At 41.1% G+C, this 18,410-nt stretch overlaps 2 protein-coding genes and 1 non-coding gene across 3 annotated transcripts in view; 1 reads left to right on the forward strand and 2 right to left on the reverse strand.

Annotated features, from left to right (window-relative positions):
- Nucleotides 1–430: 430 nt before the first annotated feature.
- TIPIN (TIMELESS interacting protein) lies at nt 431–7,264 on the reverse strand. Its single transcript, XM_057430498.1, has 8 exons — nt 7,148–7,264; nt 6,517–6,675; nt 5,656–5,749; nt 4,630–4,705; nt 3,460–3,582; nt 2,883–2,946; nt 977–1,174; nt 431–603 (listed from the first exon to the last, which is right to left on the reverse strand). The coding sequence occupies exons 2-8, from the start codon at nt 6,644–6,646 to the stop codon at nt 437–439; spliced, it is 852 nt and encodes a 283-aa protein (XP_057286481.1). The 5' UTR covers nt 6,647–6,675; nt 7,148–7,264; the 3' UTR covers nt 431–436.
- On the reverse strand, nt 1,957–2,091 carry LOC130610547 (small Cajal body-specific RNA 14). The gene has a single exon (XR_008975075.1). It is a non-coding gene; the product is annotated as a small Cajal body-specific RNA 14 (non-coding RNA).
- A 5,283-nt stretch (nt 7,265–12,547) lies between the features above and the next one.
- The window catches only part of MAP2K1 (mitogen-activated protein kinase kinase 1), a 33,282-nt gene continuing 27,419 nt past the window's right edge, over nt 12,548–18,410 (forward strand). The window contains exon 1 of the mRNA XM_057430499.1: nt 12,548–12,738. Within this exon, the coding sequence (XP_057286482.1) occupies nt 12,659–12,738 (80 nt within the window). The 5' untranslated portion in view covers nt 12,548–12,658. The remainder of the gene's footprint in view (nt 12,739–18,410) is intronic.

The raw sequence follows: 18,410 nt of genomic DNA on the forward strand, positions 1-18,410 counted from the left end.
TCAGAGCCTCATGCAACCAACTCCTGAAATGTAATAGCTTCCATTTTATAAGGCAGAGATGCACATACTTGAAAAGTAAGTTAAAAAAATCCAGGCCCCTGGTCAGACACCACCCTACCTCCTACTGTAGACACACTCTGTTAAAATAACCACAACTTTAATAGAAACTTCATGTCTCAGTATTCCCAGTTAACTGAGTTTGACATCAAGTGTTAACAAAAGTAAAATAGGTCAAAGCCCCTCATTAACATTCTCTAAAGGCTCCTGCGGGAGGTGGGAAAGATGTTCTAAAGACAGATGAATGTGGTGTTGTCTGGTGCTCATCTGCAGCTGCAAGAGTCCAACTTTACAAAAGTCATAGTAAAAAGAGCCAGCAACTATAATGACGGTACTTAAAATACTGGGGGTTTTCCATGAAGAAAGCTAAGGAGAATGGTTACTGCTTTTCACTGGCATATTCCAAATCTGTGTCTCCATCTTCAGCTTCTGTATCTCCATCCACAGCAACCTTGAGTGCAGTAACTGGGGTGTCTTCAATATGGTCAGCAGGATCCTGAGCAACAGGGGTGTTAAACTCCTCTTCTGGGTAACTAGTGGAGAGCTCTGTTGGGAAAAATAAAAGTCAACAAAGCAAAACCAATTCGCTACCATGGAAGCCACCACTGCTCTGTTTAACTGCAGCTTCTAGCACCAAAATCAGTGTCTGCAGGAAAGCCAACTCCAAGGATGACCAGCAAGTTGAGTTTCACTTCATCAAAGACAAAGCCATCACAGCTTGGCATGGCAACTAGCTAGTTCTCAACTAGCTTAGGAGGAGTGTAACTACAGGAACACAGTTCAAATTTGGAGCTCCACATTTTACTATAGACTAGAAAAACAACCCATACCCTGACCTTTAAACTCACTCAGCAATCAGCTGCATGAGCTGCTAAGGCTATAGACCTTAACATCAACACTTAAGTTCCAAGCTGGTTACCGTTGTGTTGTGACTGGCTGTGGCACTGCATCTTGGCCTGCCTGCGCTCCAAGGCCAACTGCCTGTTCTTCTTGATTCGCTCCTGCTGCTCCTCTGTGAGAGTTGTAGCAGACACAGAATTGAGTTGTTCTGCATTTCCAGAGCTGGAACCTACATCTTCAGCTGCTGTATCCAGTCCATTGCTTTCCCCTTCGGCATCTGATAAAAAAAATGAGGGAAAAGTAGTAGAATTAACGCTTTCACCCTAGAGAGATCTACTGCTCAGTATCTGCCAAGAGAACATATTTAAAGCATTTTTATGCTCTACACTTTAAAGTTGCATTGACAACTGAAGATCATTCCGTAATTTACTTTTAATGGGCAATTTTCTGCCTAGGTCCACATACCTGATATTCAAAGTACAGAAACATTGCTTATCAGATATCCTGAACACACAATAAATGCCTGAGTCTACAGAGGCAGAGCTCTGAGTTAACAGTCATGAGTTGTGCCTGAAGTTAAAAAGAGACAGTAAATGCAAACAATCCCTATGGAAAGGCCACATGATTTTCCTCCTATCCCTACTACTAATAGGACACTATCCTTTAGAAAATTGCAGGACTAGCTATGGGAATCACAGAGGTTCAAACACAGACATGGAATAATCAGTTTTGAATTTAGTGTGCCACTATTATGCAATATTTACTCGTCTGCCAACATTAAAACATGCAAAATGAAGGCAGTCCAACTCCTTCAGACAAACTTCACCACCAACACGAAGCAGAGCACCTAAGGCCCAGAATGTCTGTGCCTCTGCGCCACTTTAAGCCTGTGAATAGAGAAGTTAGCTAACAACAAGTTTTTTTGTTATTAATACTCTAGCTTGAAATTTTATTTCAAAACCATAAGATACCTACTCAAGCTTTTCCACTGGACTGAGCAGTTGCAGCAGTACACTCACTGACACAGTTAAGAACAGGTCAGCACCATATTTAAGTACAAATGTATGGAACCATCGCACAGAAAATCTGATGACTCTACAGACTCTGTCGGCAGGAACCACTGGCTTTACTGTCTGTGGCTGCTCACGGCTGCATTCATTCCTGGCAAATGCAGCCAGCAGTGAAGCCAGCCACAGGTCCCCAACTCCCCAGAGGTTGTCTCTGCAGGTGAGAACACCTTTCCCAAGGACTGGCTGGTCTGAGAGCTGATGTTCAGCTGAAGATATACTGGACAATGGTAGGTAACTGTTTCAGCAAAGTGTGAACTCCTCCAAACAACTTTAGGAACAACTACTAAACTCTCTTATTTCGGCCAATTAAATTACTTTCAAGCTACCAAATTAACTCTGCTCCCTCTATTTATTAAAAAAAAAAAACATTGTTTTTTTCTACTCTTAAACCATCATCTGATTGGAAGAGACTGGAATCATCTACTTGCTAGACTTTGATACTGGAAGAAGACAGACATCACACTGCCCACAGTCTAAGTACTTTCCTATAGAGAACACTACACTCACTGCAACAGTGTGTAGTATAAACAGTATAATGAGCCTTGATTTCTGCAATAATAAGACCCAACAGCTCTTCAGACTGCACACTCCTAAGAGTACAATACAAACCAGTGTGTTCGCTTCGTAATTTCAGTTCGAGGATTTTTTGGAAGAGTATTCCTAACAATGCTGGTAATAATACCCATTTTCCATTTCCTTTCAGTAGATCACACTATTTATTGTCATATATATATATATATATATATATCTCATTTTAGTCCAAGCACCAGTTCTGTTTTGCAGTTTTAAGTTTTACAGAAGCTTGGTTATAAAATAGGGGACCACTCAACAATTTTTTCTACATTAGAAACTTATAATGATCATTAATTTCTTGTCAATAGGAGGGGAAGTAAATTTTAATCACAATAGGCATACCTTTGTTATCTGAAAAGTCTTCATGTATAATAGGAAGGTCAAGTCTAATCCGCTTTAGGCAGGTCTGCAAATGAGAGACTAAAACAGTGATATTTCATCTGTAACAAAATCTTTTATGCAATATTGCTTTGGTTTTAACACTACTCCCAATTTCTTTTTAACTCTGCAAAAAAAAATCTCCTTTCATTACACCTCTGTTTGACCCACAACTTTTAATGCTGTGGTTCATTCTCTTAGTCCTTCATTTCCCACCAGACAGATGAAGCAGCCTTCTTCAGAAACCTTCTTTTGCAGGTTCTGACATTAACAAAACCCCCAAACCAATCAGTTCCAGCACTCTTAAGCAAATCATTTGGCTAAAGATGTCCTGAAAAAGTCAAAGCCAATCCTCCAGAATTCAACTGAAGGAAGTTTAAATGTAAATTTAAACACTGGGAAGAGCTATTTTTACAAAGACAGACATTAATTTCAATAACATTATACTCCTTAGCAGTATTACAACTTAAGTTTTCCTGTATTGCCTAACTGCTCTCCTAAACCTGCTTCTTAGACTATGCATTACTGGAGCAACACGTACCTGAACTTCCTTTTTGTTTCCCAAAGACTCAACTCTGTCAATAAAATCCTCAAACTGCAGTTTTGGATATAGCCTATGAGCCCAGTGCTCCATGTGTCGCATAAGAGTCTTCAGGTCCTCTGCCTAGAGCATAGAAGATGACATCCAGCTAGTAAAAGCTAAGTCAGGAGACTGTAGAGGGAGACAGGACAGTAATGTTTCTGAAAGCATTAAGCATCTGCAGCTTGAAAGTCTCTTGAAAACTGAAGTGATATGAACGTGTGGGTAACCCTCCCACAGCCAAGTCTGAAAGTGCAATTTCAAGCTGTGAGAAGAACAGCAGCAATCCAAGTTCAGGAAAAGCATTTAGATACCGCAAAACATCTGACAGCTTCTAAGAAGCTGGCCTTAAGACAACCTAGGTCTGAACCCAGACTGAAAAGAACCCACAGGGACACAGCTGGTATTTATTCTGATGCTCAGAACACACAGAAAATGTACATCTAAATCACTTCATCTGGTAAAGATTTCTGTTCACACCAGTGGTATCTCCTTGTTTCTTTCTGTCTTTCATCGATACCATGAATGTTGCCTGTAAAGCAGAGCTGCACAGGCATCCTTGCAAATGTGCTGATCATCTAATACTTAAAGGAAAAATTAGCTTTTATGTTTAAGTGTATCCAAGCCAATGAGACGGTCTGTAGGGAAAGTACTGCTTTCTCTTTGCTTAAGTGGTATGTCACAATTTTCAGCATTAAAACCTTTGTGATAGAGGTGTCACAGCAGCACCAGAATAATTTCAGTAACAAAGGAAACCGACCATGAAATGAGATGTGTCCTGGTTTTGCCTCATATAGAGTTAATTTTCTTCCTAGGTGTGAAGGTATTCCAGGCATAGTAGGCAGTCTTGTTAGCCTGCTGCAATTTCAAAACACTTCTGTGGGCAACAGTCACAGACATGATAGTCTAGTTTTGGAGTAGAGGAAAAGAGTTTTGCGATCAAAACAGGGATTTTATTAAAATATTAATGTATGTTTGTGTTTCATTAAATTTGCAATTACAAACCCCATCAGGGTACATTCAAATACTGCTAAAAGCTGGCTAATCGAAGTGTAATACCAATTTTCTCCTGTCAGTTGGGCAGCAATCTATCAAATCCCAGGAACAAAACAAAAGCTCCCTACATCTTACCTCGTGCCCTTTACCCTTGAACTTTACATTGTCAAACATGTGTCTTAGGGCTGGAAGTCCTCTTTCTGAGATTAGCCTGGTAATAGCAAATGGGTGAAGTTATTTGAAACCCATACTACTTCTAATTAACAAAAACAATAACAAAGAAACAAACCCCCCTCAAATTCCTTTAAATAGCCTCAAGCTGCAAAGCTCTATTTGAAAGATACATGGAATATTTAATAGATATATAGAAAGAGAATGGAATTAGAAGTCATGAAGGAAACACACAGAATAGGATAAAGACTACTATAAAACCCAAGACTATCATTATTATTATTTAATTCACCATACATGTATTCACATACATGTACATACTTTGACTTCATAGTCCAAGAAGCTTCTTGCTTTTGATGACATGGAAACAAAATTGAATGGTCAGGTCTAATAACTACACTGTCCAAGTGAAACTGCTTAGATGAGTGACCATCACCTTGTGGTATCACTGACTTCATCAGTGTATTTAAAATAGAAGAAATGGAAAGTTCAGATTCTTTCCATTGCTTATAAAGGACTTAAACCAGTTTCAGTGGTAATAGCAAAGAAAATATTAAAATCCCTTATACAGAGTTTATCCAGCCTGTATGTAAGTCAGGTGTAAGTGTACTTCAGGTACTGTCTTACAGTCATCATTATACTGAGGTTTATTTTGATGCAGACTTTAATTAAATAAAGAAATCTATAATAATATGTCTGAAAGAAAATAAAGAAGATCCAGCTGGAAGAGTCCTATGTATAAATAATAAATTATCTCTTCAAGTATTAGTCATGTACTAAGTCCCAAGAAAACTTCAAGAAAGACTATTAACAGCATTACACAGGTAAGCAAGGAATAAAAAGTTTGAGATACAGTGTAAAAGAGGCATTTCCATCTCTAACACTCTTTATTTGGCTATGACCAAGCAGGGAACACAGTAACCTTAATCATTTTCCCACAGCTATATAACAAATTCATCACAGAAATGAGTATTTTGTAAAAACTATTACCTCTGGGCATCTAGTTTAGGCATTGGCCTTTTAACTGCTTTCCGTACAGCTGCAGCAGACTCCTTTGCTTGTGATTGCTGGTTCCCATCTGGTTCTAACAAAGAAAACAACAAACTTTAAGTATATAATGCAGTTGGCATCAACTAGAACTGCATCATGTACATTTTAAGTTTCTACCCTATCAAAAAGGCAGGTCACAAGACTTCCACTGCAGGTACGGACTCCAAAAGGACATCTGCGTATTTCACATTGCTTCTCCCACAAAATAGACTGGAAATAAATCAGTCTCTTAAAATATACTGAGGAATCCCCTTTTCTAGCAAAAGTAAGCTCCTTAAAAGGGAAATTTCCTAATTTTAGAACTTTTAGATTGTAGTTCTGACAAGAATATACTAATAGTAAACGTTGTTTCTAAGTGTTAAGAAACGGAGAGTATCAACAACCATAATTTGATAGGTGTGCCTCAAGATTTCCACTGATAATTCTGAAAGACATAAACCACCAGCAACACAGGCAGAGCAGGGATTAAGGCAAACATGTTTATCACTGCTTCTTCTTAATTCCAAGTAATAAAAAAGAGGAGCAACAGGTCACACTTACATAATTATCTACATTTTGTCAGAAGAGCTTGAATTTTATAAGGATTCAATTGTGAACGTATTTTCGTGGAACCTACAAGAAGAAACTTTCCCCAGGAGTTTGACAGCATAGAATTAATAACAATAGAAATTGTGATTTGCTCTCTTACCTGTACAAGACAGTAAACTCAAGACAGTGAAGGACACCATCAGTAATACTGATTTCACAGCATTTCATTGCCCATACTGCAAAAAAGGATCTTTAGGGGTCAGGGGTGCTCACCTCCATTAGCTTGAGCCCATTCAGCATCATCTCTTCCTGGAGAGGCAGGAGGTGGGAGAGGTGGGAACCTTTCATCTTCTGTGTTTTCATAATCAGGAACATCAAAAAAGTTGTTCTCCAAAGGATCCATCACTGCCACAGATAACCTCTTCTTCCCTCCTGCAGGAAATACCAAAAGCATTTAAAGAGAGAAGAAAAGGCTGCCACAGAAGCAGATAAACATCAAATACATATAGCTTCCACAGAAAAAAAATGCCAGCTAATAAAAAGTGACATACAAATTAAGCAGCAGATACCATGCAGATGGATGATACAATCCACCCTCACTGGGCTGAATAAAATAAGGATTTGTGTTTCAGATCCTCAAAAGGACTTGGCAGTGGTAGGTACAGGCCACAGGAATAGAACAAAATGCATGGATTTCCAGCCAAAGCACTTCTCAAGACAGCTTTTTGCCACGCACGGTCCTAATAATCCAAGGCTACCGCAAGTGTGCAAGGGGATAATTCCTCTAATTTACAGTTCACCCGCTCAGAAACAGTCTAGAGGCGGATTCCCCTTTCAGGGCTCCTCCAGCGAAGCTAATTCCAAAAACTTTTATCACATCGGGCTTAGCATGACCCGGACTCACCACGGCCTCAGGAACGGCTCTTGCTTTAAGGGAAAGTTGTTTCTGAAGCAGCTTAATAACGAGGGAACACCCCAAGCAGCTCCGACTGCACTGACCTTCGACTGTGAGCTCCCTCCCTCCCTTCCTCCGGGCTGCGAGGCTCGCACGGAGGCGGAGGGAGTCCACAGAAGGTCGCTGGGGTCTGCAGGGCCAGACTTCCACAGCCACAGCCCACCGGGCGCCAAGGAGGCCGCGCTCCCCTCACACCGCTACAGCCATCCTGAGGCGCGCAGGACGTGAGGTGAGGGCTCTCCTGCGCCCACCGGTGGGAAGTGAGATGAAGCGGGAAGACAGATCCGTACACACCGGGACGAGAGGTGCTTAAAGACGCTCCGCACCTCTCCTACCCCACAGAACGCCGGCTCCAGTCGGGAAGCGCGCCTGGGACGTACCGCGATAATCGCGCCTCTCGCGAGTGCCCGAACGGCCCGGCTGAGGGGAGCAGTCACCCGGCGGCGGCTGCGTGACAGGGCGCATGCGCGGCAGGGAGGCGATGGCGGTTTTGGCGCCAAAAGCGGACGGGAGGGGAGGGGAGGGTGAAGGTGTGGCTGAGGCGGGCTCTGAGGCGGTTCATGGGGTGTCACCGCCTCAGGCGAGAGTTACCGGCGGTGGGAGTTTGACTGTGAGGATGCGAGGCCCCGCGAGCAATCAGGTTCCGGAATGTTGCTAGGAACAGTGCCTGTTGAGCCCTTCCTCGCTTCCGTACCTCTGAGGGAAGGGCTTCCAGGGCAAGCAACAAGCCCAAGCTTTTCTCCATACAGGTACTAGCTAAAGCCGCCTGGTGGTTTGAAACTAAGTAGTTTGCAATTGTGTGTAATGAATATATCAAGCCCTCTTTATATGTGGCAGCTGTGCACATAAAATTCCCTTTAAAGGGGTTGAACTGCAGAAATGAGGAGAGTTTCCAAGTTCTGTCTCCAGTTCTGATGCACCTGGAAAGTTCAGTGTAGTTTTACAGGTCAGTCCATGGACGTATATCTGACTTAAATAACAGCTTCTTCCTTTAAGCAAAGTGAGAGAAAGTAATACCATATTAATACATTGAAGGAATTGGCTTTCCCTTTTTTCTCTGTATAGTCATATTTGACATATGCTGTTTCTGGTAATTTAATGTGTTCTTTTCAGTATGACAATGAAAATCAATTGTTGTTACTTTCCAGAATAAAAATAAAAATTATCTTTTAGTCAGAATGATATTAACAATTAATGTTTAAAATGTGCATTCCCAAATGCAGCAACATCTTTTTTAGCCAAGGATACACTAACTGTAGAGAGAACATGGTAATGGATTTGTTAGTACTGAATCCATTTATCTTTTTAGATATGGCCAATTTCTTCAAATGACTGAGGCACATGAAGTATTAAGGAAACACAAAGCTATAGTAATAATAGTAGATCTAATACTGCTAATTTCCATCTTAAAACACTAAAGTTTTGTCATAGAAAATTACTGAAAATCAAACGTCTATATGATGAGCTGTTTGCTTTGGAAGTAACTTACTCTTTATATTAAATAAACCCCTTACAAACAAATTAATTAGGTGTTTGGTGTAGCCTAAATATGTGATTGGTAACTATTAGTGTGATACATCTTTTCATGTCAATGTTTTCTTTAAAATATAATGGGGGGAGGTTATATGTGAAGTAAGTGTGTTTTAATACTTGGCTAATGTCAGCTGAACTGATTAGAGGCTCAAGACTTTCAAATCCCTGTAAGTCCCTGCGTATTTTCTGCAAAATCAGTGTTAAATGAACAGAAGTAGCATAGCAGGGATCTGTGAGAGCAAAGGCAGGGAGAAGGGAGCATGAATTTGTGTGGCTGAACAGTCTCCATATACCCACGTCTGCATAAGCAGACTTCTGTCCTCTTGTGTTTTGCCTTTGCCGGAACAAGGAGATAACAGACAGGAAAAAAGTGTTGGAAAGGTATAAAACCTCCTATACAAGTGTTAAAGCAGGCCACTTGCAATCTCTGCAGAGGGGTACAGTGTTATAAAACCTACCATATTTATGCAGCTTTGATTAATCAATATTTTTGCAGAGTGTTTAATTAGAGACCAGACTTGATGACCTGGGTGGTTTTTTCCAGTCCTCTGTTCCTAATTAAATGAAAAGGATACGCTGGCAGGCATTGATTATTGGCTTTTTTTTCCTCAGGAAATGAATAACCAGCCACATGCTGATAAAATAATAAGTCAGGGGAAAATAAAAAACAAACCTAGCTTGCCTCTATTCTAGAAAATGCTTCTGGCTTCCAGTTTCAATGAAATGGAAATATTATTACTTGTTTCTCTGAATAGTGTCACTTCATTAGAAAAACTGCAGAAAATGAGCACCTTATATTTCAGTCTTGTTTCCTGTCTTCTGTTAAATACATAGTGAAGAAAATCTGTTAAGTAATTGGCTACTTCTACATTTGAAAGGTTTTACTCCAATGGGAGCTGCACTTGTCTGCAGAAACTCTCTAAATATTGCACTGGCAGATCTGTTTTTCTAGCGCAAAACCGGTACCATGGTCGCTGTGTTAGTGGGAGATCACATCTCACAGCTTGAGCAAACTTCAGTTATTTGTGATTTATACCTTGATAACTTAATCTAAGTTTTATGTTCTACAGTCATCTTCAACATTAATTTCTAAGCTTTTAGTATATTACTAAACTTTCAAGACTGTATTCTTATCCACAGTGTTCTTTTCAATCCCAGCTTCTTGAGGAGAACAGGGTGTGCAAGACCCTGATCTTTGAAAAAGATCTTTGAAAAGCTGTTTGAAAGTCAGTCTGTCAGCCCTCTTCTAATAATTTTTGATCCTGTTGGCCAATTTCAATCAAATTCGAATCAGGCTCCTTAAATTCCATTGCTTATGGGACTAATTATTTCCTTCAATTGCTTTGTTAACCACTAAATAGATTCTGAAACATTAAATCTCGCAACCAAAGCATACGTTTTGGCAGTCAATAAGCAGCTTTATGTGGCAATCGAGTTTTAAAAGTTGGTTTGATTAAGTGATGCATTAATCCATACAATAATTAGATTGTAATTATGTTTCTTGTATATGTATCCTGTTTCTTGCGTGTTTTCTTTTCATGCAAGAAACTAGACAAGATTCAAGTTTCCATGAGGGAAAAAAGAGGTAATGATGACAAGTTTCTTTGCTGCATTTCTATTTACAGAGACATAAGTTGTATTTTTCCAAGCAGTGGTGGAATCAATAAGTCAGAAAGTCTCCCTGCTCACAAGTCTTTCACAGGTATTACACTACCTTCTATTTTTTACCTTCACCTTTTTCTCTGTAATCCACCCTCAGAAGCACCCACTTGTAAAGCAAAATGCAGCTCCTTCCACAGAGAATATCCAAATTCCCAAAACATGTATTTTATTTTTTTGTGGGTTCCAAAAGTCAAGTAATATTTTAAATCAAAGTAGTCATTAATCATAGAATCACAGACTGCTTTGGTTTGGAAGGGACCTTAAAGATCATCCAGTTCCAACCCCCTGCCGTGACCTTATTTCTATATTCAGCCAATTCAAACTATCTTTGATTTCGTGCTGCAGGAAAAAGGGACTCTAAAAGCGATGGGTGAATTCAGCAATTGTCCAAGATTCCCCAGTACTGAGTTTGCAGTGCAAGCATGAAGTGTTCCAGAGGAGGGAGCCCTCTCTTAATCCTGGAATTGGAAGGAGGGAGCGTGTCTTTGACGGGAAAACTGGGAAAATAGTAATTCAGTCTTTTCCACTTTAGAGCTAGGTAAATGTTGGGAAAGATACAGCGTTTTCATGTAACATAAAGGGGACTTTGTTCATAATTTCAGTTGCTATAAAAGCATTAATTAAATTAAAAAGGGTAGACTTAGATTAGATATTAGGAAGAAGTTGTTACCTGGAAGCATGGTGATAATAACACATGTATTTTAAATACTTTCTATAAAAACCCACTCTGAATTCCATGGTGGGGTTCTTCTGTGGTTTGCAAAAGTAATGTAATATTTTTAATCAAAGTAGTTTTTAATCATAGAATCCCAGACTGGTTTGTGTTGGAAGGGGCCTTAAAGCTCATGCACTTCCAAAAAGGTTGCTCCAAGCCTCATTCAACCTGGCCTTGAACACTGCCAGGGATGGGGCAGCCACAGCTTCTCTGGGCACCCTGTGCCAGCACCTCAGCACCCTCACAGGGAAGAACTTCTTCCTCAGATCTCATCTCCATCTCCTCTCTGTCAGTTAATTAATGCACTATGCAGCAGATTTCCTGTCTGAAAAATGAGTACTTTATAGCTGGGTGGGAGCAAGTTGGTGTTTAAGCCTCAACATGGCAGTTTTTATCAGCAGCGAGAGGTGGCTTTTGTTGTCTGAAAGCTTAACCTCATGTTTATATTGGTGGTTTTCTCCCCAGAATTAACTTGTTTAAACAAGGCGCTGTTCTTCCTGTGATGTGGGCTCATAGCTTCATTCTCGAATTGTTCAGGTCTTCTACGTCCAACCTTAAAACTGTTAAAGAAGCATCAAGAACAATCCCCACAGACAGCACAGATTCTTTGTTTTATAAATCATACTTCCTCACTCATGTATTCCTCCTTTTGTATTCCAGAACATGAGAGAGAGCTCCTGGAAAATAAAATCTTCTTGGTTATGTTTTCAGGTTCACTACAACAATTACAAAAACCTAGAAAGCTCCCCAAATCCGTGGTAACTGAAGTCAGAACTTGTCAGAAACGTACTCGCAAAAATCTGTCATCGCGCTAATGTGTTGATGTGACACAAACTGGCCCTTCCCAGTAGGGTTTTATCACCAGCAGCTGGTTTAATTTTCAGACTAATTTTTGCTGTTTATTCTATAACTGTAATCGTAAGTTTCCGTTCTTAAATCAGGCATTTGCTTCGGGAAGGATTTAGCAGCCGTCAGTCCCCCGGCTGAGGCTGATGTTTTAATTATAACCACAGCACTTCCCACAGCGGGCTGCGTTGATGGTGGCACACGGGGGAGATCAACACCAGCTCCACAAACCCCCGGTGTCACACCCAAACAACTTTAAGATGAAGCCATAAACCGGAGGGAGCCGGTACCGATCCCCGCCGTTGCGGGCACCGCACAGTGCGGGCACGGCTTCAGCGCGGCTTCCTCCTCCTCAGGGCGCATGCGCCTGCTCCCCACGGCTGCGCGCCGGGCGGGCCGACTGGTGTGCGCAGGCGCAGTGCCGCAGAAGGGCGCATCTTGAGCCCGGGCAGCGCTCCCGTCGGGAGGTGCGGGAGGGAGCTTGGTGCTGCTCGATTCCGTGGGGGGAGGCCGGCGTTGGGCGGGCGGACTGCCGGGGGCTGAGGGCGGCACCGCCACCACAGGCACCTGCCTGCTGAGGAGCTTGCGCACCTGCGGCGAGGGGACCCCTCAACTTTACTCCAGCGCAGGAAGTCCCTCGGACCTGGCCGAAGTGGGGCTAGGGCTGCGCCGTCCGTTACCGTCCGCGCCGTCTGGGGGCGAAAATGCCGAAGAAGAAGCCTGGGCCGATTCAGCTCAATCCCGCTCCGGATGGATCTGCCGTCAACGGGACCAGCTCTGCAGAGTGAGTGAAAGAGAGTGGCCGGGGCTCCGGCGGGGCTGAGATGACGGGCGCGGCCGGGCCGGCTGCTCCCATCCCATTGCCCGTAGCGGGGCGGTGGACTCAGCTGGAGCGGCACCGGCCCGGTTGGTTCGGCTTTTCCTTCAGCCTCTGTGCTTTAAGTCGGCACGGCCTTGGCTGCTAGGAGAATCAGAACTCTGGATGCCGGGGGGTGCATGGTCCCCCTGTGGTAGCTACTGGGGGTCTCACCGTGATCGGTGAGTGGGGTCTTCGGCAACATATTTCAGTTAGTTGTGCAAGATAACCTGGAGAAAAAATGGAGGAAAACTTGTTTAACTCTCTTCTCGTAGTCCGTAATGGTATCTGCTGATTTCTCAGGTTATATAATTATCTACTAAGTGCCAAATTATACATCTCCAATAGCATGTTCCATAAATGTGTGTGGGGGAGAAGTTCTGTTGAAAAGCACAGGTCTGTAGAAAAGGTGTTCTGCTTTTGTTTAGGTTGTTTTTTTTGCTTGTTTGTTTTCTTCCTCTCGTCCTTGGCTTCAAACCAAGCTGCTGCTAGTTTCAGTAAATCTGTTTTTCAGTAATTAGCAATGTTATGGCAGGTACCTCTGTGAGTGTGTTTGGAGAAGATGCTTCTGAGCTTTCCTGCGTGATACAAACATTACGCCGTGTACGTGTGTGGAAGGTTAATTGTGGGTACACTTATGGAAGAGAAAAAAAACTGAACACTGAGTAGTTATGTGTTGTTACGAAGCCTGTGTTGAGCTTGTGGATGTGGGTGAGCATCGTGACTCCAGTTACGCAGATGTAGCGCCAGCACCCTGAAGTAATGAAGTGTGATAAAAGATTTCTCTTTGAGGTTAACAGGTCTGTGTTTGCCACTTAATATTTAGATTAAGGTGATGGGCTAGCTCTTAACGGAGCCCTGAAATAAAGCTGTGTCTTGGAAGAACAGATTCCTGTCCCTGTATGGTCAGCCCAGTCTTCTCTTGGATATGTGAACTGGGCTCGATATGCTTGTGTGCCACCCTGACAGAGTACGTCAGACAATTGCAGGGAGACGTGCGAGTCTTGGGCTTTAAAGTGCTCTGCTTGGATCGTTGTTGCCACGTTTTCAGACGGCTCAGATCTCATTTAACCACCCTAGCATCTTATAAAATAAATCAGCATCTAGCAGCTCCAGCTGTGACACTTCTAGCAAACTCTTTTGATAATTAACTGAGAGATGAGCTGTTTGAAAACTGTTCTTTGGCAGGAGTTACTGATTGTATCTGAGCATTGTGATGTGAATATTATGCAGTTTTTGTTCTGGATTGGTGGTGGTGGGGGGGATATTATTTCTATAGTTGCCTTTATAGCACTTTTCGGTTAATTTTCTTCAAGTTAGTTGACGATACATTGAGTTACTCCTTGGGGAGTCCTGTTGCTTGTTAGTCTTGTTTTATAGAATAAATCTGATACCTGTCACTTGCTGGTTTTAGTACCTAAGTTAATCACCAAACATGTAATATACTAAATATTGTACTACCTCACTCAAGAAATGTCATTAACTTTGAATTACTTTTGCGTATCTGGTACTCATTTACTTGTTCAAAACCTTTGGAGACTCATGGGAGTGTTGAATCTTGTTTACACTGGGGAGCTGTCTTGCTTAGTTTTCTGGTTTGTATGTGATTTCTTTGGTATGTGACTTCTGCTCTTTGTCATATATAGACTCATAGAATAATTAGGGTTGGAAAGGACCTTAAGATTATCCAGTTCCAACCCCATATATATAGAAGACCTTACAACCAGCTTTTGCCAGGCTTAGAGATCTGTCAAGTATTTTTAAAAGCAGTAGCTTAGTGAAAGTAAATCCAGCAACCTGTTGTCCTATAAACAGCCAGAATTAATTAATCATGGAAATATCCCCTCATCCTGCTAATATTAAATCCTCATTGTGAAAGATCTCAAACAGCAAAGAATAGTTGCATCAGAATTTGGAAATGTTTTCGGAATTAAAGTGAAAACTTTTGGTTTTTTCCTTCATCTGTAAGATTGCATTTTTTTTTTTCTCTCCTGTTCTGTGCTTCCCCCCCGCCTTTGGTTACTGCTTGAGATCAGCAGTAGAGGTGCTTGTCAGCCTGTATGCATTGTTAGGCATTTCAAGTATGCTGTGCATCTGTGAGCTACCATATTAACACTTCGTGAAGCTCTGCTCCTGGTATAACGGAATTTTGGCCATGTGAGTCTCCAGTTACGTATTTGCTTTCACCATATACAAATCTGTTGCTTTGCAAATCATCTCGGATGCTTCCCTGTTCTTTTTCAGAGAGGAGAACCTCTTGATAGAGAATGAAAAGAGCTCAAATTACTCAGCTAAAGTGAAATGAAGATTCAGAGTGAGGCGATATAATTGCTGTCTGTAAATGCATGGAGGACCTAAATATCCAGAAGGAAGGAGGTTATTTAGGCCTAAAGGCAATGCTGGCACAAAATCAAACAGATATATATTGGCCATCAGTAATTGGATGTTGGAATCTAGAAAATGTCAAAGGTGGAAGGTTCTGCAACATATTATGATGGGTATTTGACTCCCAGAATGTCCTGCTGGTTTTAAAATATTGAAGCTTAATACTTCTAGGAATGAGTATATGTAATACTTGGGCTTCCTGGCAGAAAGGAAGGGGAAAGAAAGGAAATGAAAGAAGGGGCTGGATGATTCAGGATGTCCTGGTTTCCGTTTTATCTTGTCCTCTGTCTTCATCCTTATTTGGTGATGGGAACTCATTGACTAGAGTAAGTAAAAGCTTGTAGCACAAGGTGTAGGGCCTGAAGTATGCAGATGAGGCCTGGTTCTCATTTGTATGATTTCCCTTTTTTTTTCCTTTTGTTTTTTATCTTCCTGCTTTTTTCCTTTCCCCGGCTGGGTAGTGTGAAGGAGAGTTAGGGTACTTGCAATTTAACTATATTTATCCTGCCTGTTTTAATGACAATTTCAAAATGTTTTTCTCTGACAGCAGTTTTTATCTGTAGTGATTACTTTAGTTACTTCTGCAGGATGCTGTGGTTCTCTCTAGGGCCTTCCAAATTCCCAGCTACCCTGCTGGACAATAGACACAACTTACTACAAGATTTTTCCTAAGCTTCACTTCTGCTTTTGACACTTCCCGCTGAGAAGCGGTTGTGCAGGGAGAGTGGAACCTGTGCTGCTGCTCTTGAGCTTTGTGTTGCTTCAGATCATCAGAATGAAACCAAGATGATGCTGGCCAGTTGCAGGTTTAATTATATTCTGGTACTTTTGGAACTGCACAGTTACACTTGTGCAGAGATTTTGCAGAGAAAACTGTGATAACCAAACAAAGCTGGAAGAAAATGTTAAAGCAATACTTCTGTTCTGACTGACCATGGTGGTTACTGTCTTAGGACCTAAAACAAGAACAGAATTTCCACTTTCTGTTCTTTTCAGACTTTTGACTCCCTATCCCTTTGAATGTCTTACAGTCATTACTCTCTAAATCCAGACTAGACCTAGAACATGAAGTAGAAGCTCTGCAAAGAAGCAGGAGGGTGGGTTTCCAAATAATGCCACTTTCTGTGTTACAGTAAGGGGTTTGTTCACATGAAAAGAAGGTTGCTTCATATAATTTTCTAATTGCATCTTTATAGAAAAGCAGAGGGAGGGATTGTATTTATGAGGAAGTTATTTTGATATAAAATGCTGGTGAAGATAAAGGATAACTAGTTTTATAGCTTGCTGTACATAGCAATTACATATACTTAGATATTAAATGAGATCGCAATGCTTGATTGTTATTTTAAATTCAAACAAATACTAAATACAGTTGCTACATAAAGTTTTTAGAGATGGCACAAAATGCACCTATAGTTACATATTTCTATATTACAGCCCAATAATATATGTCAAGGAAAAATCAGTACTTGCATTCCACAAAACCTATTGTGTATAGGCGACATTACATAGTGAGCTTTGAAGTGTACTGGTCTCGGGGAAGTGCATTAAAATTTATCAGTTAAAATGCCGATGTCCAAAAGTATATGTACAGGAAAATTGATTAAACCTGTGCCTTGAGATCCTACATTATATTTAATGAAATAGAATGTCTTGGCATATAACGAAGTCTGTATTCACAGCCTATTTCAAAAGTGCTTACTAGAAAAAATGAAATAAATAGTCAATACATTTTGTCCCAGAGGACAACAATCCAATGAGCATTATAATTAGTTTTTTAGTTGTCTCTTGTGGAAGGATTACTGCTGCAGTTACCAGTATGTGTTAATGGTTATCACTGCTTCAAACTTCTGATTACAGAAGAGACTTTCTGATTGCCTTTTCTGTATTATCAGTTACATTTGGGTATGTCTACAAATTAACTTCTCTTTACTTTCACTGAGTGAAGGCAACTTCCCTGTCTCTGGTATTGGAACTTGAACCTTCCAGAAGAACTTGGGACCTTGATTAAATACAAAAATGGAAACAATGTTTTTAAATTAAGTGCCACTGACTGTGTGTTGTGTAAGTGTTGGCATTGCAGAGGTGGTTGGGGCTCAAATGTCTTACAGTCATCTGTTTAAAGAATTCCAAAATATACAAACTGTATGTGTTTCAACTAGTATCTCCCAAATCAAGCCTAAACTGCGATCCCTGTACTGGGAAGACAGGGACAAGCACATCTCAGATGTGGTATAGCTGTAATACAGTGTAAAATGAGCAAAGTAGGATTGTATTCTTGGTTGGGAGGACTAAGGACAGCATGACAGATGAATTCTGGCTTTTGTTAAATTAGATAGAAACGTAAACACAAAAGTAGACAATGGAATTTGCATCTTCCTTTAATATGCTGTAAACAGACAGGTCTTGGAGAGGAGTTTAAGGTGGTAAAGACCCATGGCCATGATCTTCTTAGGAAGCGTATTGTTTTCTTAAGGGCATGGTATGATAGGAAGTTCAGAGATGATGGTGAATGGAAACGGGTCATCAGGCACGATGCTGCTGCCGCTGGTGGTGCTTAGCCCATTCCTGAGCAGTTCTGGCTTTTTTCTTTCTTTAAACTGTCTTAATTACAGCGCATGTGTGCCTTAGAACTGTTCAGACCAGAGAGTAATATTGTAGAAATAGGTGACTGGCAAGTTCCAGTCACAGGTTAAGAGCTGCAGTTGTAATTTGCCAACTTTTTCCTATTGTTTCTGCTTGGACTGGTTTTTATTCTGTTTAAATTGCATTTAAAGAAGCCCCTGAAGAGCTGGATGACCTCAGAGTACAACTGCCTGTATTTGATAGTCAAAGAAGGACTTGGAAATTATGCAAAACTGGTTTGAACTCCACCTTATATTACAATTTGGAAAATAAATAGTTGCTTCTTTACTCTGCATCTTGCGATTTTAATGTTTTCAGTATCTTTCTCAAGGAAACGTCGCTTTGGAGTTTGTAGGAGTAAAAAGGCAGATTATCTCCCATCATCTGTAGTGTGGGTTGTGTTTTGGGTTTGGTTTTTTTCCTTGTTTTTAAGTTTGTACTGTAAAATGGAGTGGGGGGAACAGCATAACCAGTGGGCTGTTTCTCAGTAGACCTTCCAAGAGGATTTGTCCTTCGTGGAATAATTTCTTTTGGTCAGTTTTCTTGGATATGAGTTGAGGAGAAACGGGAAGATTTTCAGAGCTTCTCAC

Source organism: Pezoporus wallicus, unplaced genomic scaffold (genome assembly GCF_028554395.1).
Source record: "Pezoporus wallicus isolate ANWC-B61680 ecotype Strahan unplaced genomic scaffold, APGP_CSIRO_Pwel_v1 contig_14831, whole genome shotgun sequence".
Lineage (NCBI taxonomy): Eukaryota > Metazoa > Chordata > Aves > Psittaciformes > Psittacidae > Pezoporus > Pezoporus wallicus.